Source organism: Blastocystis hominis (genome assembly GCF_000151665.1).
Source record: "Blastocystis hominis, Singapore isolate B (sub-type 7) whole genome shotgun sequence assembly, scaffold_13".
NCBI classification, from domain to species: domain Eukaryota; class Bigyra; order Opalinata; family Blastocystidae; genus Blastocystis; species Blastocystis hominis.
The window spans coordinates 338,382-361,717 of NW_013171820.1; the positions used below are offsets into that span (position 1 = coordinate 338,382).

At 40.8% G+C, this 23,336-nt stretch overlaps 7 protein-coding genes across 7 annotated transcripts; 4 read left to right on the forward strand and 3 right to left on the reverse strand.

Annotated features, from left to right (window-relative positions):
• Positions 1-1,900: 1,900 nt before the first annotated feature.
• On the reverse strand, positions 1,901-2,964 carry GSBLH_T00001744001 (uncharacterized protein; the record flags this gene model as incomplete). Its single annotated transcript, XM_013040195.1, has 3 exons — positions 1,901-2,243; positions 2,274-2,465; positions 2,498-2,964. 3 exons carry the CDS (start codon positions 2,962-2,964, stop codon positions 1,901-1,903), a joined length of 1,002 nt encoding a protein of 333 aa, XP_012895649.1.
• Positions 2,965-4,643: 1,679 nt separating this feature from the next.
• Positions 4,644-5,294, forward strand: GSBLH_T00006321001 (uncharacterized protein; the record flags this gene model as incomplete). Its single annotated transcript, XM_013040196.1, has 4 exons — positions 4,644-4,655; positions 4,686-4,724; positions 4,754-4,960; positions 4,989-5,294. 4 exons carry the CDS (start codon positions 4,644-4,646, stop codon positions 5,292-5,294), a joined length of 564 nt encoding a protein of 187 aa, XP_012895650.1.
• A 1,144-nt stretch (positions 5,295-6,438) lies between these two features.
• On the reverse strand, positions 6,439-7,300 carry GSBLH_T00006322001 (uncharacterized protein; the record flags this gene model as incomplete). The annotated part of the gene is made up of 4 exons (XM_013040197.1): positions 6,439-6,442; positions 6,474-6,540; positions 6,590-6,923; positions 6,956-7,300. The coding sequence occupies 4 exons, from the start codon at positions 7,298-7,300 to the stop codon at positions 6,439-6,441; spliced, it is 750 nt and encodes a 249-aa protein (XP_012895651.1).
• A 3,807-nt stretch (positions 7,301-11,107) lies between these two features.
• GSBLH_T00006323001 (uncharacterized protein) lies at positions 11,108-13,660 on the reverse strand (the record flags this gene model as incomplete). The annotated part of the gene is made up of 2 exons (XM_013040198.1): positions 11,108-13,615; positions 13,646-13,660. The coding sequence occupies 2 exons, from the start codon at positions 13,658-13,660 to the stop codon at positions 11,108-11,110; spliced, it is 2,523 nt and encodes an 840-aa protein (XP_012895652.1).
• An 894-nt stretch (positions 13,661-14,554) lies between these two features.
• Positions 14,555-16,132, forward strand: GSBLH_T00001745001 (uncharacterized protein; the record flags this gene model as incomplete). The annotated part of the gene is made up of 12 exons (XM_013040199.1): positions 14,555-14,563; positions 14,592-14,651; positions 14,682-14,717; positions 14,748-14,792; positions 14,828-14,975; positions 15,004-15,140; positions 15,170-15,262; positions 15,297-15,517; positions 15,552-15,645; positions 15,678-15,778; positions 15,808-15,898; positions 15,929-16,132. The coding sequence occupies 12 exons, from the start codon at positions 14,555-14,557 to the stop codon at positions 16,130-16,132; spliced, it is 1,239 nt and encodes a 412-aa protein (XP_012895653.1).
• Positions 16,133-17,030: 898 nt separating this feature from the next.
• GSBLH_T00001746001 (uncharacterized protein) lies at positions 17,031-17,322 on the forward strand (the record flags this gene model as incomplete). Its single annotated transcript, XM_013040200.1, has 2 exons — positions 17,031-17,129; positions 17,161-17,322. The coding sequence occupies 2 exons, from the start codon at positions 17,031-17,033 to the stop codon at positions 17,320-17,322; spliced, it is 261 nt and encodes an 86-aa protein (XP_012895654.1).
• A 1,831-nt stretch (positions 17,323-19,153) lies between these two features.
• GSBLH_T00006324001 (uncharacterized protein) lies at positions 19,154-22,147 on the forward strand (the record flags this gene model as incomplete). Its single annotated transcript, XM_013040201.1, is given in 16 exon segments — positions 19,154-19,307; positions 19,337-19,473; positions 19,508-19,548; positions 19,577-19,784; positions 19,839-19,858; positions 19,934-20,085; positions 20,117-20,367; positions 20,398-20,490; positions 20,524-21,064; positions 21,095-21,149; positions 21,182-21,345; positions 21,367-21,479; positions 21,512-21,663; positions 21,682-21,721; positions 21,752-22,104; positions 22,126-22,147. The coding sequence occupies 16 exon segments, from the start codon at positions 19,154-19,156 to the stop codon at positions 22,145-22,147; spliced, it is 2,496 nt and encodes an 831-aa protein (XP_012895655.1).
• Between the last annotated feature and the right edge of the window lie 1,189 nt (positions 22,148-23,336).

Sequence of the window (23,336 nt, forward strand, 5' to 3'; positions counted from 1 at the left end):
CCAATACTACAATTGTTACAATTGCTATGATACTATATCGAATGTAGTATCCCGTCTTTGTATTGCCCAAAATCCATAGACCATCATACACAAGTTCTCCATCCTGATACAACTCACCGTATCCATGTTTTTTCCCCTTTAAATAATACCCCTGATAGATTAGTGTTTCACCATCAGCATCGAATTCTTGTCCAAAACCGTCTGGTATGTATTCGAAATCAGATTTTTTATAATAATTTCCTTCATACACCCTTAGCTTATTTTCAAATTGAGTCATTTTATCTTTCTCAAAAGTAGCTAACACTCTTGTCATTCTTCCTTCAGTAAACTCAATAATATCACTGATCTTACCATCATCAAAGTGGTAGCAGATTCCCTCCAATTTATTATTCTCGTCTCTCTTACATATGTTTACTAGTTTCTCCTCGGAATCAAATTCTTTATGATATCCTCCTTTTCCAAACATTTTTTTGACAGTCAGTCTCCTTCCATAGTCATATAATCCTTTGAAAACATAATTGCCCTCAGTATCATACTCCTCACCATACCCATTAGGACGCCCATCTATTATGGACCCTTCAAACCATATTCGTTTTTGTTCTTCAAAGTATTTAAGGAATCCTTCATAATGAGTTTCCTGACCATCCTTTATTTGTGCGACACAGTACAGCGACCCTTCTTTGTAACAAAGGCACAATCCTTCTTTCTCTCCAGTATCTTTGTTTCTCTCACTTACACTCAGCAGTGTACCATCCTCAGAATATTCTTTCCAGTATCCTCTCATCTCATTTGATGGAACCAGCGACATTCGCTTCCCCATTTTGAAATACCCATCAAACAGAACACGCCCCTCTCTGTCGTATTCCTTACCCTTTCCTGAACGATATCCACTCTTGAGCTTTCCTTCAAAGAATAGTTTCCCCGTAGGATCAAACAACTTGCATGGTCCATTAGCAACTCCAGCTTCAAAGCACACCTCTGCTACTAAAATATCAGCATTGGAATACACAGAAGCTTTCCCTTGCATAGTACCATTAACAATTTGTGCTTCAATTCTGTACCCTTCATGTGGACTATTCACAGAGAGCTTTGCCATCCCGTCAGGTTGGCCTTGCGTATTCACAGGGAACTGACTCGCAAAATCGGCTTCCCAACAGTCGCTTCGTTCTTTGTCAACAGGAGGCATAACGATGACCAGTTTCTTGTCAGTGGCAGTAGAGTTACCAATGGGCTGCTGCATGTTGTGTTAAGATAATAACTGATGGTTATCTCTTAACACAATAAATAACATACCATAAACAGAGAAACGCCCGATAATCACAAGTTTTTTTCTAAAAGTAATTAAAAATACTCTAGTTGAAAATATACTCACGCAAGTGATAATCTAAACTGTTCTCAACAAAAAGCAATAAGTACATATAGCAAATGATTGCGTGGTTAAACGTTATCACCGCACATTGCCTTTTCCATAAGAATTAAAAGTTTCTGTCTATAATGAGTTCATCATACAACACTATCAAAATTATTATCATTCCTAATATCCCATATTATGCCTAAACCATATAGTTTATTTTTAATGAAAAGCCCCAGTAAGCTTATTGATCAAAATCTCGATTCAACCTGCAATGTTCAAATATACTCTGCAACTCCTTCCTTATCATTCGTTTAAAATTCCACAAATTAGCTATGATCAATATAAATAATATAAGTAAATAATAATAGAAAAAAGAGAATGCAAAAATGCAAGCGGTGGGACTCGAACCCACGCGTGCGAACACACTACGACCTGAACGTAGCACCTTGGACCACTCGGTCACGCTTGCTTCTGTTTAGGTTCTCAACCTGCACTACTTATATTATACATCACCCTCCTATCCTTTTTCATCTCATTTCCATTCATTCATTCCCTCCTCCTTTCTTGGTAACAAACATCCCAAACAACACGTATGTGACATAAAGAGGTTGCTGTAGGCAAGGATGGTAGCTTCTTGCAAAAGCCGCTTTCTTCGTGTAATATCGCACAAATCTTCTCCGGTACTTCTTCAATGCGACTAACCCGCTCGCCATTGAGCAAAATATAGGGACTCACAGAGTACCATCGTTTCATCTCCAAATCTTCCATCTTCTCTTGCCAGAGCGTTGTGATAAAGTCTTCGTCCTGCAGACAGTTCCCAATATCTTCCACCGCATACCCCGCTTGATCAGCACATTGCGTCATCTTCCCATACCCATCACTTCCCTTACTACACGTCACTCCTCCTCGCCTCCCTCACCTCATCACGCACTGCGCGAACGGCCAGAACAGGTCGGGTCTTCCGTTGATGTGGAACGCGCAGGCTAACGCCATGCTGACGGCGATGTGTTTGTAAGTGTTGGGGGTTCGAAACTCGAACTCCGCGCGATCATTTCGATCGATCAAAACGTCAATCAGAGGATTGAAGCCAACGGTGACTTTATCGATGATCCTACGAGTGAGACGCGCACGAGAGAAGCGTACTCAGGGTCCGAGGCAATCCAGTTCATCAGGGGAGACAGCGCATCGACGTTATTGTTACAGTTTGTATTCACGTACACAGTGAGATTGACTGCTGTGGGGTGCCATCGCAGGGGCTCGATCGCCCTTCTCTTCTGACAGACCAGCGGCTGGCTCGGCAAGACGGCGTTGCACAATGCAGCGGCGAGCAGTTCCGATTCGTGGAACGGCTTCCCATTCACCAAAAACGTCAAAGGCATCATTTCCTTCAGCATCTGGCTCGCTTCCTTTTCGACCAACTGCCCTTCCATTTCCACCTCCACCTCCACTTCCACTTCCATTTCTTCTCCGTCTCCATCTTGATCGGCTTCTGCTTCCAACAGAGGATCTTCTTCTTCTTCTTCTTCTTCCTCCGCAGCAGCGGCAGCCAAATCAAATAAGACACGCGACTGCGATCGCTCATACACGGCTTGTTTCGCACGCAGCGTCATATTCCGCGCGTAGTTCCGCACCCATTCCGACTCCGCGCACTTCTCCAGCGAGACTCGGAACACGTCCCACTGCGCGCTGCACGTCCGGATCACGCTCTCCGCCGATCCTTCCGAATGCAGCAAGCACAGCTGCAGCTGGATCGCGCGCTCCGCGGGGAGCTCCAGAATCGCGCACAGCGCGGTGCGGCGAAGCCACTGCTGGTCTTTGGAGCCTGAATCGAGATCGGCAATGCCGGCGGGGTCGGCAATGTCGGCGAGGTCGGCAAGGCCGAGCGGGAAGAGCTCGATGGAAGTGAATGCGTGGAAATCGGGAGTGTCGATCGCTTGGAGACCGCGGAACCGGTCAAATGAGGCGCGGTCGGAAGGATCGTAGAAGATTTGGAGGCGGACGATGGGGTGCTGGATGAGCTCGCTGTAGGCTTTGAGGGTTCGCATGGAAAACACTTCGCGAGTGTACTTGGGGAAGCGACTTTGGAAGTTGGACACTCGCTGCATTTGTTCTTCTTGGTGGATCTTCTAGAAGTGAAGAGCGAAGCGAGAACGAACGAATATTTCGACGCGAACGCGGTAGTCCTCGCTGCAAAACGGAGGAGGGTTTGAAACAAGATCGGAGAGAGAGCAGAGGCGCTGTTGAAGTTTCTCAAAAAGAGGCACAGGATTGGATTCGATATTGTCCACTGAAAGCGGCTTATTGTTGATAAACAGTTGAGGAAAGGATGAAGAGTGCTGGTTACGGTACTTTTGCCCTAAATGGATCAGCTCTTTTCCTATCTAGAATGTAAAATACAAAAGAGAAAGCGCCAACTTTTTCAGGATTTTGCATACACTCATCGATCACACTGTATTGCAAGGGAGCAAATCGTTTGCATGTTGAATAGGCGTTTGCTGAAGTTCCGGGTGTTCTAGGTTGACCATGCAAAACGGTAAGCCTACAGTTGCACACAACGGACAAACTTGTGTGAGAGCTCAAATGAGTATTCACGGATGGCACAGTACTGTAACAACTGGCGCGAGCACTGATCTTCTCCATTTTGACAAATAAAAGATTGCGATTGGCTGTTCCACCTCATGCTACCAGATGGTATAACATCAATAATAAATTGACGAGAAATTCTGGAGAGCAGACAAAGTTAAAAAATACTTGTTTTGCAAAAACACAGGAAAGATGCCATCCAAAAGGATATCCGACCTGGTGGAGTTCTGCTCAGTAATTGCTAGAATCACAAACGGCAACTAAATGCGAGCCAAAAAACTGAAATACATTCTCCTCAGCCAGTGCTGATAGAGCTAACACTAAAAAGAAAAGCTCAGTGATCATTAAATACAAATGAATAATTTCGAAAAAAAGTTGTATTTATGGAATAGGTCTGAACTCTGTTTTTTAAACGCAATGAATATTCAAATACCGTCTTTCAGCATATCACCAAGTAGTGATGGCATAAAGGTGCGGGACTGTCAAGTTTGCATCATTTCTAGACGCCCATTTCCCTTTTTGATTCTGCTTCTCCACCTGAAAAGAAAAGTGTTTGTTTATTTTGTTTTTACATATTTTAGCAAAAACCTTTGAGGAATTACGAGATGAGGGAGTTCAAGAGGCGGAAAACGGAAATATAGGAAAGGCACTGAGTTTGCTGTCCCACGCAGCATCAATAAATGATAAAGATTACAAAACCTTTGAAATGATTGCTCAAGTCCTTTCTAGAAATGAGCCTTATTTGTAGCTTCATTTAATGCAATCAAGACCTTTTGGAGCTGTCAAGGTAGACTTCATTTTGTTGTTTCCAGATAGTTTGCATTGAAAAGTATCGGAATCAAACCTGACTGGTGCGAAGGTTATATCACACTGGCTAGAGCCCAAAGGGAGATGGGAGAGGTACTACTCTCTCTTGAAAGCTACCAGAAGGCGATTGATCTCCTTGACCGCGCAGAGTCGCTTTCGGAAGAGGAAAAAGAAGAAATTAGGCGCGAAAGAACTGAACTCGTTGTCCTTTTGGATGTATGCCTTGTAGCTTTTTGCTATTTAGAACTACAAGACCGAACATGGAGAGTTACAGGGACGAGCTCACGTTGTGGAAAACCTGAATGCAGTGGATACCCAATTTGTTGACTATTCAAGTGTACGGGAAATATGGAAGAAGGAAATCGAAGCTAGCGAATTTGAATTACAGGAACGTAAAGAAGAAGAATCCGAAGCAGCCAAGGCGGCAGCAGCGAATATTACAAGAATTGATGAAGAGAAATTTACTCAGATGGAGCAGGAATCAAGTGTTTGTAACAAACAAACCATCCAAATAGAGGAAGTGTATACTTGCTCTCTCTATTCTTTTTAATTTCACTAATGACCCTCGTAAAATAATGGATAATTACCACAAATACAAAAAGCAATGTGAAAAACAATAGTACAACTAAAAAGTAGCCAATTTTCGATGGATTTAAAAACCAGTAGGGATACCAGTGCGAACTGCTAAATATACCATACAATGTGGCTTCAATGTAGTAGAGAAGAGGATAAAGTATGCAACTTGTATATATCACCTTATTACTCGTATTTAAAGGAGTGAAGTAGATAAAATCAATCAATTTGGTAACCGGAACAACCAAGTGGTCAAACACACTGAAAACAGCTTTCCACGTCCATCCCCACGCCTAAAAATAAGAGATCATAGAAAATATCTACGAAGCCAATAGCCAGCATAAGCCAAAAAACAAGGCAAACCATAAACATATTGATTGTTGTGAAAATACTATAGCCATCTAAAAAAATACCCATCTTGTCAGTGGGACATAGCAAAATAGCACTCTGATCATCCCCAAGATTGTTCTTCTTCTTATCTTGTTTACAATACTTGTAAAGTACATATATTCCCTTCATAATGAAATACAACCATGTTAGAAAGTTGGTAATGACAGTAAAGAACTGAAAGTTGCGATAGTTCTCATCCATAATGGATTTGATAATCTCGTAAGTGAACATGGGAACAGAGCAAATCCAGACAACATAAAACCAAATGATTTGATTCATAATAGTTTATTGGTGGTTGAAGTTGGTGTAAGTGAAACTTCCATTTATCCAGTACTTATAGTATTGGTCCCAAATGAATTTTAGATCTAGAAGTTTTTTATACACTGCGTAAATAGAGAGACTGAGACTGTTAATAGTCAAATTGAAGATTCAATGGAGATAATCTCAGGTGCTTGACAATGTGTACAGAAAGGATTTTAATATTAAAAGGAAGCGGTAATAGACAGTTTTAGAGCATCAAGGTATATGGTATTTCGGGAGGAGTATTAGGGATATTGAACCATTATATTACGCTTAATTATCCATAATCTGATCATTTTTGGTGTGAAGAGTGGAAGAATAGAAGTTCCACGTTTCCACGATAACAGTAAAAAAGAAAGGAAGGAACCATTGAATAGTATTGATTTGTAAGAAATCAATGAAACTTGGAAACAAGAGATTGATTTCAAAGATTATCTAGGGAAAATAAAAAGCAAGGAAAGCCTACTCTTCGAATCTGGTATTTCTTGTAGAATGACTCTTAAAAACAAGGAGGTATCTCAAAAAAGGGAGAACTATTCCTGAAACAAACAATCAACACTGAAATGGGAAGTACAGTACTACTAGCTCTCTTCTTCTTTATAACACTAATAATCTTCGTAAAAGCAAAAATAACAAGAAGAAAAACTACCAACAACCCCAAGAAATAAAGGACAATTTCAAGATAGCTAATCCTAGACGGGTTCATAAACCAGTAAGGATACCAGTGCGAACTGCTAAATATACCATACAATGTGGCTTCAATGTAGTAGAGAAGAGGATAAAGTATGCAACTTGTGTATATCACCTTATTACTCGTATTCAGGGGAGAAAAGAAGATAAAATCGATCAATTTGGTAACTGGAACAACCAAGTGGTCAAACACACTGAAAACCGATTTCCACGTCCATCCCCACGTCTAAAAGATAATATGGAATACTTATCACATACGGTTGTTGCAGCTAGCATTGCCCAGAATACAGCGCAGACAAGGAGCATGTTGATTGTTGTGAAAATACTATAGCCATCTAAAAAAATACCCATCTTGTCAGTGGGACATAGCAAAATAGCACTCTGATCATCCCCAAGATTGTTCTTCTTCTTATCTTGTTTACAATACTTGTAAAGTACATATATTCCCTTCATAATGAAATACAACCATGTTAGAAAGTTGGTAATGACAGTAAAGAACTGAAAGTTGCGATAGTTCTCATCCACAAAGGTGTTGATAATCTCGTAAGTGAACATGGGAATGGAGAGAATGCAGACAACATAAAACCAGAATAAACGACCCATTTGTATTTGTTTGGCAATAGTCTGACAATTGATTGAAACTCCCATCTTACGTAATATGTGTTTTGTGTGATATGCACAATTCTAAGTTGTGGAGAATAAATTGTTAATATATGGAGAAATCGATTATACAAATCGATTCATTAATAACGAGAAGAAACACTTTAATGTTATCCCCACTTCAAATAAGAGGGAATGATTCCGAGTTATTACTTCTAGTCAATGCGATATTATTATTATTATGTACGGAAAATAGCTATATTTTTGACAAATGGAATAAGAGGGTAATTTCAAGAGTCGCCGATTCTTATGTAAATATATAATGTATATTGTGAATTTTCGATGTGTTGGCACAAAATGTAGGGTATTTCAAATGTGGATTGTCAACAGTGTGTAGATTACTGCAGTTACACCATTACGCAAATTGTAAGTTGCATGGACTGATAGAATAAGCAAAATTGTACAAAAGGGGCCAATTCGATTAGATACACTCCTCAATACTATATTGATAGATTTGAGGAAAGAAAATGGTATCAAGAATGATAAATCTTCGAAAACTACAAGATACCAATTACAAACAATTGTAAGGAATATATCATATCATAGAAGCATTCTAGTCTATATTTTCACCCTGCATTATGTCATTTCAAGTCCGTTGAAAATTACTTCTGAAATCATCGTACAATCTCAATATAATACATGCATTTTATGATTATACTACCAAAAATACACAAATCTATCATCTAATAGGAAATATAAGGAGTAAGTGTTATTACTGGAAAATAATGTATACAGGAGTATTAACAACCGTGGATTGTGTTATAGGACAACACTAGTCATCGAACAATGACAAATGCCTTTAGTACTATATCACAAGGGAAATAATATTAGTGAATACAGATATAGTACTAAACTGCAAAAATACAATAGCGATGAATATAAAAGGAGTAATAATAATGGAGATTTTTGGAATGACAGATATTTGGCATATAACCTAGAATACATCAACCTTTTTACAAAAATCAAACAAGAATGCAATAATAGAATATATTGAATACCCAATTATAAATAATTTGGCTCGATATGCACAAAAGATATGTTCTAATACAAAGTGTATTCCTACACGTCTTGATAACATGGTTTTTCACATCATACGCTCAAAACTTACCTATTTTAAGTAAAATAATATTTCTTACGTTAATACCTAATATCTAAAATGATAAGATCCTTTATTTTACATAATCCTTGCTTTTATCGTTACATCTTTTTATTTGGAAATAAAAACGTGATGAAGGGATGTATCTACACTATACCATTATTACATATAGCTGAATTGACAGAAATACAAGGAGCTCAGTATCTACTGAACAGATACATAACACTCGGTCCTTCCGAACCTATCGTGAAAAATGTTGTCCGATACACGATTCAGCGCTATCAGGGTAAACACAAACACGAATTTCTCGTACGATCTCAAACTGGCGATGTATTTTTGTATGAAAATAACGTTTTGAAGCAGCGCTGGAGAGAGAATGAGAGAGGAAAGAAGTCAGAGGAGTTTATCGCATACAAGAATGGTCGGGTTGATTTTCGTCAACGATTCGATGATATTACGGAGCAAACAGACTTTTATCGCATTGTTAATCATAACAAAGGACTTCGCATGGAGATTACTTCACTCAGGACAGGGCTTATGATGTATCACGGAGAAGTCAATGAGAGTCATCAGAGAGAGGGTTGGGGCATCGAATACGATGAAGAAAGTGGAAAGATGGTTGTAGAAGGGATGTGGAGCAAAGGAGTATTGAAAGAAGTGATTCGATGTTTCAATGAAGACACAATGACTGAATTAAAACGAAACGGAGCAGATAGTTTGGATCCAACGAAACGAATTCCGATCTATGTGGGTGGTTTTCGCTATGATGAAGACAATGAAACATTTATTCGTGAAGGGAAAGGATGTCTGATTGATGAAAAGACTGGAATTGCCACTCGAGAATGTGAATGGAGAGATGGAAAGGAAGTGAGTGGAAGAGATTTGTATGACGGATGGTATAATCCTAAATCGAAATATGCTTTTCCAACAATCACAATACCTAGACCTGCTCGAAATCATAAATTTGTACCAGATCTCTTGGCTGAAATTAATGAATCACATGATTATCTCAATTTAAGTTTGCAAGTGACGGATCTAACAATATCTTCCAATTGCTGCAATGATCTTACTGACCTTAATTTAAATGATTTCGAGTTTTTACGATCTGTCAAAATTGGCGATGATTGCTTTGGACTTGTGAAATCATTAAAAATCGAAGGACTATATCGATTGAAATCTCTGAGAATCGGAAGCAATTCGTTTACCCAAGTGAAACAACCTGAATGGGATCAATTAGGTCATGCTGAAGCTGTCAAAAGATGCAGTCAATCGAAATCATTTCACATTTTGAATTGTAATTCACTGGAATCGATTGAAATTGGTGAATACAGTTTTGTTGACTATGCTGGAGACTTTGAATTAAACAATCTTATGTCTCTGAAGTCTATAACACTTGGTACAATTGGGCAAAGGTCATTCAATTTCTATTATGGTTCATTTGTGATTCGAGGTATTGATATGACCTTTGTATTGTATGATTAGATCTTCCAAATTTACAATCCATTACATTAGGTGAGCGTACATTCCGCAGATCGCGATCAACTATAATTGAAAGTACTGAATGAGGTCAAACGAACTGACTTATATAGATCTTCCAACACTAAAAACACTAGAACTCGGTTATGCCGCTCTTTGTGCAATAAGAGAAAACTCTTCATGTTCATTGACAATGCGAAGTATTGATGAAATGATTCGAAACGAATGAATGTAGATCTTCCAAATCTCACATCCATCAATTCTATAAAGTACAGCTTTCTTTGGCCTCGTTCAGTGACATTGGAAAGTATTTCTGATGATTTAACATTCATTGAATGCAGATATTCCAAATCTTCAGAATGTTGTCCTTCCTGATTCATTTAAGAAAATTCAATCGAAATCTATTTCGAGTATTCCTTGCTTGATTTGGTTTCATTCACAGATAATGTTTCTTCCATTCTCGCTGATCTTGTCATAATTGAAGAGCCATACAAGCATATGAACGTGAAAATTGATTCCATGCATTGATCATTTTTATTTTTATTAATAATATTTCTCTTTCTTTGTTTCTAACCCCTCACAATTATGCTTCGGTAATTGATTTGGGATCCAATCTCTAATTTGCTCTATTCCAATTACCATTTGGATGTTCGGCAGCAAACGAGAAAACACACGGATCGTCTCACGACTATCGCGCTGTTTCATATCTTTCGGAGCAACATCCAACTCATCTCGTGTCTTGGAAACGCAGGCTCCTGGACGTTCTTCATGCTTTTCTGCAAAGTTCGTTCCAGCCAATGCCTCCTTCGCTTTCGTCGTCGTTTCATCCACTTTGATCGGATTCATCAGCAATCCAGGAGGAAGTAGCGTTCGATTCGCTCGCTTTCGTCCCTGGATGTAGTCGTACTCTTCTGGAAGTTCACGATCATTCACGATAAGAGAAGAAACGGGATCTAGCTTAATTCGCGCATAGGAAGGATTGTTCAGATCTCGGATGTGATTGCCAAGCATCAAACTTTCGTAGAACGACTTGAGCAACACATGAACGTGTGCAGATGGTGTGGCTCCATAAAGCTGGATCGTAAGATGCTGATCGTTCGGCGTGCAAATCATTGAAATGGGAGCATTGCTCAGTTGTCGAGCCCAGGAGCCAAAGAACGCATAATGTTCAGTAATGTTCATCTTGGAAACATGATAAACGCTGATTCGAATCGTGTACAAGGTTCCATTCCTATCTCGAACATACAACACATATTATGTTTTCCAGGCTTCAGATTGTGAATCAAAACATAGCCATCGACCCTTGCCAAACAAGATTGCAAGGATTCAATTTCGTCCTCGCTCGACTCGCAAATCAACATATAGTCATTCAAATCATCGCTGATGAGAGGAATCAGAGCTTGAATCTCTTCGTTCTCAGCCACTTCCCAGTTCTTTTTCACGTTGAAGGTTTCGAAATGAAGCGGGAACACAGTGCCATTCACATCGATTCGGGTGATATTGCGGAGAAGACCCAGCGAAACCTCTCCCTTCTCGTCTGTTTCGAGCGAAAATCGGAAGGTCGATGTGCTGTAGAGGTGGTTCAGCTTCACACTCACAGGCAGACTGGGATATGGCTCGCCTGCAGGACCGGATGCATACACAAAGAACTCCACTCCCTGCGAGGTTCTCTTTCTGAACAGAGAGTACGAAGGCTTGACTTCCTCGATGTTCAGATTGCGCTTCGGATTGTAGTCGGTAGAATACAAATCCAACGAAGCCGACAACTGCTTCTTCACTCCATTATTCGTCACAACGGATGCAGTAATACTCGCCTTTACACTTTGAATCGGCTTTGAAATGCGCAGGGGAACCACTACCTCTGCATCATCTTTCAATACTGGCTTCACAGTCACTTCCGATGCAATGTCATCCATATCCTTCATGGAGAGAGTGATCGAAACGTCCTGTAGGAGCGAGTTCGGGAAGGGAGTTTCGTTCAGCATTGCGGATACGCGCAGAAGCACCTGGCAATTCTCATTTCCTCGCACGAGCGCCTCGTTATCGACATCGCCCTTCAGTTCGAGCGCAAAACTCTCCGCAGGGATGGAGAGATCGCACTTCTCCGTGTACACCCAGTCCGCTTCGATCTCTTCGCATACCAACGCCTTGAACGTCTGTCTGCTGCTCCCAGGAGGAAGATAGGGGATCGCAATCTCGTGATGGTCGTTCAATTCGTACTTCCGACCATCCAGAAGAACATAGACGTTCGATTCTTTGCGCTCTCCCTGCTCGTCCAGAACCGTCAGCATCAATCCCGACAGCGATTCGCGCACCAAAACGTTCAGTTGACCCATATTCACCAAGAAACGACTGCTCTGTCCCTTCGCAAAGAAGTCCACAGCGCAGCAGCCGCGATGATTGATCGTCGGGAATATAAACGTCTCGATATGTCGCTGAATCGCAGGCAAATGATAGTGCATGATGCCCGATGTGATCGGTCTGAGACCATCCAAATCGATCGTTGTGGAAATCGGAGAACTGTTCTTTTCGTAGTAAACGCGCGTGTTGAGCTCGAACAGCTTCCATTCCAGCACATCCACGTTCTTCAGCTCCAGGGAAACGGACACTTCGTCTCCCACTCTGTAACACTCCTTGTTGCCTTCCAGAATTCTCAACCGAACTTGATCCCTCAAATCTGCGATCTGTTGATCTGTGTATTCCTGACATTGGATCGATTGGCCACTCAGCAAGCATGCCTTCTCGTAAGACCTCGTTACCGAACGACTGTCGAAGTACCGATAGAACGGTTTGGGCGATTCCTGAGGAAACAAATGCTCCAAATAATCGCGATCCAGCGGATACATCGATAAATCGCAGCTTTTCGTTTCCTTATCCCATGTTTCCGTTGCCGATCTTGCCTCCAAATAATCCAAATACAATTCTTTGTCGTATTCTCTATGACTGCGCAACAACTCCAGCAATTGTTCGAACTCGTTCGCTATCCCACTGATCTTGTTCTTCTTATAGAATTCGATTCGTCGCATACACACTCGTTTGGCTCGCTCAAAATCGGCCTCATCACTCTTCTCGCTGCGTTCTGGGTTTCCAAAACGACCAATGTATGCATTTAGGAAGTCAGAACGTGTGTAAAGATCGAAAGAATACTTCGATTTCACCTGGCTGCGCAGCTCTTCCATTGCATCAAAGGTCAAGAGATTCAGGAAAAGCGAGGCAGTTGGAATCTGCTTCCGCTCCAACGTTCCCAGGTACTGCATTATCAGTGGAACAACGTTCAATCCCTTTCGATCCAAATGTTCAAGAATCGTCTTTGGAGAGAATTTAGCATTTGCTGAGGATAAATCCTGCTCAAAGAAATAGGAAGTGTAATGAGGCAGAGAATCGTCGAGAACCACTTTGAGAATATCGGATTCCTCTAATCTTGTCGGATACGTCTTTTGTGATTTAGTTTTGCGCCTATACGAGTACTCATCAGGAACAAAGTCCAGATTCAGAATTCTTTCCAGATAGCTACTTAACTCAGGAGTAACGTCTTCATGAACGCCTTGTAACAATAGTTCGTAACGCGCTTTCAACAAGTCTCGTAATTCTCTCAAATCATAAGATAGACGTCGCTCCTCAAGAACGTCTAAGAGTTCTTTTTGCTTTTCCAAGGATTCAGGCTCGTACACTTGATAGTAAAGAATCTACGTTTGAGCAGAAAGGAAATACAATACATTACTGTGTAACATATCTCCTCATTACCAGAATAGCGCCGCTTGGTTACACTCAGCTTATATTGGCATTTCAGTGACAGTAATCTATAAATCGCAATGATAGTTTGCCTAATTGTGAATACCTGAATTGAACGATTGCATACCATAACTCTCTCTACAAAGGATTTACCAATTTATTGGATCGAATTTGGCTAAAAACAGTTTTGGGGTATGTCACCAACTATTCATTTCGACCACCATTCCAATAACTTCAATACACAATCTTTACTTTATTTAGTTCACACCTATAATAATAATTATAATTATAAGCAATACAAAACAGCTCCATTTCATTTTCACTCCTATTTCGACACCATCGTTACTCTTGAATAAGTAGCATTAGCATCTATCCAATTCATTCGTATTGTATTGTTGGATAATAAGTCAACCAAAGGAAGAAAAGGAAAATAAGGAAGTTATTGTGACACTGATAAACTCTCCAACCCAGCTACATCTCTGCTTAGCATTCCCTAAAAAATAATGCCCCAGCATATTACTTCAGGATATGACTGTTCATTTCTTTCAGAAAAGTCTAGTATAGAACTCTCTAGCATATATCTCATGAGAACTCCACTTTCTATAGAATATCCTATATCATTAGAGTCATATCATCAAACTCGAAACCAGCTGCTTTTTGTTACTCGCTAATTAATAAAAACACATCTTCTAGGTTCTACAAATAATATATATTACCATTTTCTAAAATGCTTCTTGTTACCCCAAATCAAGGTTTAGCATTCCCTGGTCTTATTTTTCAATTAAATTTTGATTCTAAACACATAATCGCACATAAAAATGATTTGCAAACCATATTATTACTTATGGAACGAATACAAAACACAATAATAGTTTCTTTCATACTTTTTTTGAATGGATCGTGTATTTCTATTATTTGGCCAATATGTAGCAACCATCATTTCAACCTATTCCTCAGTTATCGTTTTCCTCTTTAGGCCGTTTAGAAACGGTTTTGGTATTGTTTTCTACTTATTTGTAGACTCCCTTACCGTCTGATTTTGAGAATACTCAGAATGTTCAGAAGAATTTCTGTGTTGAGGATTAGGTGTATGTTCAATCTGTTTATTCGTCAATGTCTTCTGCAAATCAAGTAATCTTGATTTTTTAATTTATTATTGTTTCTAGATTCCATCAGCACACTCTCCAAATAACGAACCAGTACAGCATGATATTCAAGAGATGGATCAAATGGATGAAACAGACAAGAATCCCACCAATCCGGAAGAGGGTGTCTCTATCTCAGTAGATGCTTCTCATAACACAAACGAAAGACGTATTCTATGTGAGTATCTGATAAGTAGAATCTGCTGATGAAGAGCAATCCTGTTCTATGGGCTCAGTTACTACAGAAGACGTACGAGCAGCACTTGCTCAACTATTTAGCAGTAAAAGCTGTTGCTGGCCGAAGAGAGCAATAAAAGAAATGGATATAACGATTGTAAGGCACTCATCATAAATCACAATCAGAATAAAATGTGGAGTTGCTATGTCTGCTCTTGGGATATCTTCTCTGAGGAGCGCTCAGCCGATGCCTATTACCGAGCAGACATAAATAGAATGGTATCTCAGCTGAATTCTTTGTAATGACTGATAGATGGATACTGAGGAATATGGTCCGATTCCAAAGCTTTGGGAATATCCGATCTCTCCCCCAACTCGATTTAAGGGTGGAAGGAAAACGATACGCTGGCCACATACAGATTGTAAAGAGACATGTCCTAAGTGTGGTGGCGATTGTAGAGTGAAGTGTACAAGATGCCATGGTAGAGGAAGAGTTACCCGTTCACAATATGACTCAGAAACTGGAAAACGCACGTATGAAGGTTATTGTATTGTTTTAAAAGTGTAGAACCACTACTGAAACGTGTAGTCGGTGTTCTGGTACAGGCAGAATGGAATGTCCTGAGTGTCAGGGAAAAGGATATGTGATAGGATTCGTTATGGTATAATCTAAGCAAGCATGCTTCTACTCTAGGCCACTGTGAACTATTATAACAGCAATATATCTCTTGTCTTATATGGAGGCGATATTCCGCCTGATCCTATTTGTGATGCAGAGTCATCGCTATGTTTCGAGTATTCGTCTGGTGCATGATTCATCATAGAAAAGAAGGACCGGATTTACAGGCACCGAGAGATTTTGAAAACAGCGATATCCAGGAAACGTGTTTTGACTTGGAGAATCGCGCAGCAAAGGTTCCGATTGGGAGACAACATGATCAATAGAGAAGAGCAGAAATCGAAGAAAAGCGGAGAATAAACAATCAACGTCTCATGGTGAGCGAGCTACCGATTATTGAGGCTTATGGGACATGGAAAGGAAAGAGCTGTGTGTTCTGGGTCTATGGAAACGATTTGAGAGTTTATGCTCCATATTATGAGGAGATGTTTTCTTCTTGTTGTACTATTATGTTTTCTGTTTGTTTCTAAGAATCATAAGGTAGATGGTTAGTTGATGGGAGGACGATCCATTCCGAATTCATTTGTGATTGAATGATGATAAGTAGAATAATAGGATTATTGTTGTTGAATTGTTCCAAAATAATGATTGGAAGGAAATCGGAGACTGAAATCACGGTGGATGGCTTGTTATCTCCTTACTGACTCTGGTAGAAAGTAGAATCAAAGTAGGGATGAGTGCAGGATTATTATCATCTATTCTGGGTAAAGTGTATGAAACGGGTCGATCAAATAATAAACCACTTATCAATATAGATGTGAAAGCACAGGTTGGGAATAGATGGTGTTTTCAATTACCATCAACTCCAGAATCATCACATCTATATGTGTATCTAGTATCTATTTGTGTAAAATAGTAATAATATTATCATTCCAGTTCAAACTTCTACACTACTCTACGATCCATTCGAAAACTGAATGATCATCATTCGTTTGCATCCATTAAATCATTGAAACTTGAACATTACACAAATTAGAGTGATTTAATATGATAACAACATGAGTGCTTACAACCAGTACGAATTAATTTTTCTTACCAAAAACGAAGCAAAATTATCCAAATTTACTGAACCTATTCACCTACTTCCAAATTCGTGTAGTTACCAAGTAATCTTCATCTAGGCAACATAGACATACTTGCTACACTACGGAACTCATTTTAACACTGATAAACAATAGATATGCTTGCTACTTTCAATTATCTTTGATATTCCCTTTCAATCTTCCTATTCCATCCGTCTCGCAGTTAGAAATGAAGTAGATCAAATATACGTGTTTGCAAAAACAATTCTATGAAAAGACTATGAAGATTCATCTCTCAGAATTCCATAAATAGTCAAATATTTACGTTGTCAGTATATTTTGTAGAATGAAAATGGACAAAGGTGTATTACGACTACATCAGCCATCTGAATATAAATATCGTGTTTCTGGTCATAACAAGATGATCAAGCTGCCCAATGGAAAAGTAGGTTCTCTCTTTTTTGCTGAATATATAGATTGCGAAGCAAGCAACCGAAAAGGAGCGGTCATGTTATGAACAAATTATGAGATCGAATTCGGATCTTGCTCGTTTTAGTGCTTCCTATTTTGGTCTCCAACCTATAGAAGTTTCGTTTGTTCTATACTATAATATTGCAGATTATATCTCCCTCAAATGAGCCCTTGTGTAGACCTGAGGGTTTACGGTATTCCCTGCACTTGGACGATGATATTTCAGAAAGTTCTGAGTTTCTTCAGCAGTAATTGTCTGGCATGCACTTCATTCCATAGTGAGCCCATTTTGAACGGCTATTTAGTTTTGGAAGATTTGAATAAATCTTATGTGCATCCCTGTATTTTAGACGTGAAAATCGGCACGCGTACCTATTGTACTTTTCTTTCTTTCTTTCTTTCTTCACTCATCTGAAGGGGACGGAGCGCCTCCACAGAAAATCGAGCGGCACAACCGCATGTGTCAGTCCACCACTTCCGGCTCTCTCGGGATGCGTGTGTGTGGCATGCGCGTAATCACTCTGAATCTTCTTCACGATAGGTTTACCGTCCGCAAAGCCACGACTGGCTAATCGAGGATAAAGAATGGGGCAAATCGCTGGTAGCCAAATCGATGTTATTGGCGATCGCCTTGTTCTTCTTTGATGGCAATTCCTTTCGTCTGGATGTTCTGGAGATCGTTCTGGAGAAGCTTCTGAATCTCCGCGATATCGTGCGACGCGTAAATTAGCGCAGAAGGAATGAGAAATAGTCGAATTGGAGGTTCTGGTCGTCGTCGTTTTTGTTTACGTACGAGAGCGAATGGGGAAATAGAAGCGAACCATAATCGGATTGATTTTGGGAATTGCAACTTCTCGGATTGCTATGATACGCCGGATGAAGTGGGGATGGAGATGCACTTTGGCACTTGGCAGTCTGATTGCATATAGCAGACTTACAACGAATAGAGCTGTGAATTACCAAGAAAAAGCGGTTTGAGGCCAGTTTGAGTTTTTTTGTATTCTAGTTTTTGGCTGTTTGTTCAAATAATAAGCTCTATGGACATTGAATACGCCGATAACGACATCGGTAGGTTTGCTTGACTGATTGTGGGTGTGAATGAGTCTAACTCTGCAGATCTTTCCGAAGATGAGACTGTCGGGGTTTTACCGTCGTGTCCAGATAGCAATGTAGTTAGAGTGTATTTCATGCCAATATTTTAGGTTATTGACGACACCAGTTTAAACATGGAGCTGGAAACACTAGATATCGTCGATATGGTCGCAAGCAGCGATGTATGATCCTGTTCGATGTTATTCAATATAGGATTTTGCCGACAAGCAAGAAAACCCTAAAAGTAAGCTGTGATCATTCTAATCGATTCTAGTGGCAATCCAAGGAAAGCTATGTCTATCAGAAATAAAAGTATGTTGTGTCTAGGCATTTTCCCTAGAACCCAATCTGGGATCAAGGAAGGGATATTCAGCATAGCTTAAAAGATCATACATTTATGATCGATGACAGTGGTACTATTAACGAAACGCTTCCATCTGTAGCTTTTGAAAACTCCATCCACAACCCCTTTCTAAATCACATCAATTCGTTTCGCTCAATCCAAGTTCCAAACACAGTGTATTTAGGTATTTCCCTGCACCCGTTCCTCATTCAGATGCAAACGACACAAATCTGGTATTCTCTTGTGAGATTCCGGACAGCACTTCCAGCCGTCCCACGCATGTCTCCAACCGCAAATCCCAGCCCAAGCACGTCATCCGCGCGCGCGCGGTCCTCTACCCTCCCATCAACAGCAAAATCGCGCGGGAATTCGCTCTCATCCAGGGCTTTCTCACCACCGAAGAGATCCGACGCTTCCATCGCCCTTGTTTCCCTCCTCGCGAGATCGATCTCGACGTACACCGCGGTTTTGTTGCCTAATCTCGCAGTGCAAGTGGGTCAATGCGTACTCCGATCGCCACAACGACGATTTAATCCAGGTTTTCACGCTCTGTTCATCCTCAAATGCAGGCGATTCGGTCTGTGTCGGAGCTCTCAACGAACTCGGGACATCTAGTTCTCATCGAATACTCCGAGCCGCAGCCGCCTATGTTTTTAAACCAGGGAATGGGCGCGTATATCATCAATTGGATCGATTCCGAGTGTCCCGAGGCGGATTGTATCGCTCTTCGAAATGCTCAATCGCAGATTCGCAGCCTGTCGAAGGCGTCAATCGCGTGCTGAAGTCCAACGAGCTGATGCCTCTGATGGGCATGCTGGAAAAGGGACAGCAGCAGCTTTCCTTCTGCTCTTCTCTCTACAATACTCCCTTGTTTCAACACGAAGTATTTCCCACAATTCGATCCATTTCATCCACAGCTGCCTTCCACCGATTATCTCCTAACCATTCAGATCGAATCGTAGTTCCACGTTTCCACTTTTGATTAGACTGCGCGAGCCATTCTCTCCGGCCAGTCAAGTGTACGAAGCGTCGATTCGAAAAGCGGATACTCTGTATTTGGCTGGCAAAATGGAGCCGAATATGCGTGTGTTTCTGCCAGGCGATAAGGATTATTTGTCCACCATGCAGCAGTTAGAGGAGTATTTGCTTCAGAAATACATCCAGAAACGTGAATTCCAAAAATTGGGGTTATTTGTAGGATCTGGAATCGCACGCGAGCAGGTGCGTCGTATCTTCCCCGAGCTGCAGAACGAAGAGGAGTTGAAGAAGTTCGAAGAACGCTACAGTCAAGACATCGAGATTTCCAACAATCTGTTCATGCCAAAAATCGGGGTTATTTGTAGGTATAAAATGCGAAACAACTACCCTGTGTCGGTTCCTCGCAATCTGACCCCCGAGCAGGTGTGCTTGATGCAGAGTTCCCAAGTTTCGTACTACTGGCTGAAGGATGCGGGCGTGTCGGACATTCTGGACTTCACAACAACATCTGCAACGAGTATAGAGAGGAAAGAGAATCTGAGATGTAGCATTGATGCGAAACAAGGAGAATTTGGAGCTGATCTATGATTACACGAATAAGCAGATGATTGAGCTGGATAAGATCGTGCTGGGCGGATTGGAGGGATCGATGGACAGCAAGACGCTGGCGAAGCGCTATTTCTACCACGACATGCTTTACTTTATCAATATCGAATTAAACGCTGCGAACTATTTGGTGGATCGCGTGTGTCGAACGTCGTGGAACCTCACCGATCAGTATATCAGTGCGATTATCGAGGTGGCGATGCGGAGAGCGATGAATGGATAGAAGAAAACGCGAATGAGCATGACGCACGATATCTACTTCGGCAATCTGCATGAAGATACCGTCGGCGAAGCGTATCTCTATCTTCCTAACAAGGTACTCGCTCGTCCACGCGCCTTTCTGTTCTAGTCTCTTCGTTCTCGAAAAGGAAAAGCCAATGGCGGGCAGCGGCGTCGACGCGATCCCGATCAAGACACGGACTCGCAAGAAGAGCTCAATGAAGAGGATTTCCAGGAAAAGACGGAAAAGCCGAGGAAACAGCCGGATCTGCGAACCCTCAAAATGGGAGAACTGCGTCACATTGCGCGCGATCTGGGCTGTCCGAAGGCGGAGATCGATGTGTTGGACCGCTGGTCGCTGGTTGGATACATTGAGCGGCATGGAAAGAACGAGTACGAAGATCTCTTCCGTCTGAAGAAGCGCAACCAGCAGGAGCTGAACCAGGACTTCCAGAACCAAGTGAACCAATTGTTCCGCGAGCAGTGCGAACGACTGAGTCAAACCACGCCGGAGCAGTTCATTTCGTCCATTAAAGTCGATCTGAACACATCGTTCCCGCTCGGCGATTTGGAGAAACAGGCACTGAACAGTCCGACGCTGCTTCCGCTTGATAGCCAGCCCTCTGCGATGGATTTGGGAGGGGCGAAGAACGGATATAAAGGGCGGCTGAGTGGGGAATGGGGCGATGGCTGAATGATAGAACACGACTTCGAGAACTACAAGCCGTTCCGACGCCATCGTCTTGAGAATGGAAAGTAGGATCCGTGGAGAAAAGCGTTCATTGCAGAGCTTCGCTGGTTCACCAAGTGAAGCTGACGGTGCTGTCCGACGGAAACATCCACGCCGAGTGTTCCGATTTGCGGAGCGCCAAGGATATTCACGCCGCGGAGAGGATTTGCCGCAGCTACTCCAAGCCCAACTTCCCTCTTGCCGACCGTTTGGATTTCACTGGTTTGCTTTGATTCTGTGTAGTTCTCCGCGATTTACACAAATTCGACGTGAACGCGTCCAATCTGAAGCGGCCTGCCAAGGTGGCGGCTCGCAAAGGGAAAGTCAATCTGACCGCAGCTCCGAAGCGACGCAGAGTATTGATGTTTCAATTCGAGGTGAAGCGTAGAAAACACAATCCAAAACGCCCAAAGAACCCATCAATGAGATAGTGAGGCAGAATCCACGCCAGCTGGTAACACTGCTGAACCAGGCGTTGAAGCGAGTGGAAGAGAAGGACATCGAGAAGAGCTTCCAGATACTGCCGATTCCGGAGGCTCCGTGGGCAGAGAATTATAGGATGGTCATTGAGCATCCGATCGATTTGTCGACAATTCGAGTGCGAGAATGGAACGAACGTGAGGTGTAGAGGAAGATCGGAACGTGGGGATACACGCATGTGGATCTGCTGAATGATATGAAGCTGCTCTGCGAGAATACAGAGAAATTTAATGGTGCGGAACATGAGTTGACCAGAATTGCGCGAGAATTTGTGATGATCGTAGAGAATTTCATTCACAACCAAGAGAATGTGGGCAGTGTGGATCACAGAATAACAAATAGCAACTTAAGATGGTCGAAAGACATCTGGAAACGAGGCCGCCAGAGTAGAGGAAAAGGCACAACTTCCTTCTCATTATTGGGAGTAACATGTATTGTTTTTGCTTTGTTTTACAAACAAATTGCTCTTTTTCAAGAACCGAAAAAGAGATTGTATCAAAGGTGCGTAATCATGGAGTATAGAAAGAATGGTACATATCACTAATAGATTTAAAAAGACATAATGTGAATGAAAATAATGAGGTGAATTGAAGGGATGCAAATATTGAAAGAGATGGACTTGTGAAAATTCCATTTATTTTTGTTTTTATGGGGATATTTCTTATATACCAAGCTTTATTCCTTAAGGAGGTATAATCTGTTATTTCTGACTTCTCGCTTATTTGGGGAATTTTGGCAGAAAGCATCAAGTTGTTACAATCCTTTTATCACTTATGAACACTACAGTCATATAGACAAAACAAAGGACAATAGATGCTTCTATTGTACCCATCGAAATAGGTCAGAGAGCTATTGCCAAGGATACAATCGAGGCAATAGTGTGTACAAGTGATTATAATATATTATACGTGACTTGTAACACTCTCTACTGATCCTTAAAGCTCACATCACATTTCTGGATTAATTTCAAGATTATGTTCATTGGGAACAACATTACTGTATCCTATAAATCGTGTTTTATGTCTTGCCCTTGTTGACACAATATCATTCCTTATGTCCCTTACCATCTACTAGTGTGCAAGCTAAATTAGTTGTAATACCCTGACATAGATATTTGAACTAATTTGGATTCTTTGAGTGGACTCATAATTGAATGATTTGTTAACTAATTTTAGTAAGAATACAAAAACAATACTGTGGATCACCAATGTGAATAGTGATGAATTCTTTTTATCTATTTGGATAACTAATAGTAATATAGAATACTTTTTTCTTTTATCCTGTTAATCAAATCAACACCATCCTCAATATCTAAAGATATTACGAATGATTATGGACCTATCGAAACGAAATAGATAGATAAGTTAACAACAATAACAATGACTAGCTTACAATATTCTAGTTGATTGCATTTCTTATTTTCATCATTTGTATTATCCTGAGTAGTACCAACTATATGTGATTCATTCACATTATTGTTTATGTGTAAAACAATATTTAGAGTTAAAAACACTCATATTTTCCTAAACTCATTCCTATCCAAAGATTATTCTTTCTTTTACTACAATACTTTACCCATGTGTTATAGTAGAACAGGTATATGTAAAATAGGGTCCTATTTAACAATGGTTCCAGTAGAGAGGCATGAATATTACAAGGTATTTTAATGGTTTCTAATAGATATATTAGAAAATGGTCCATAATATCGGTATTATCAATTGGAAAGAGTAGTC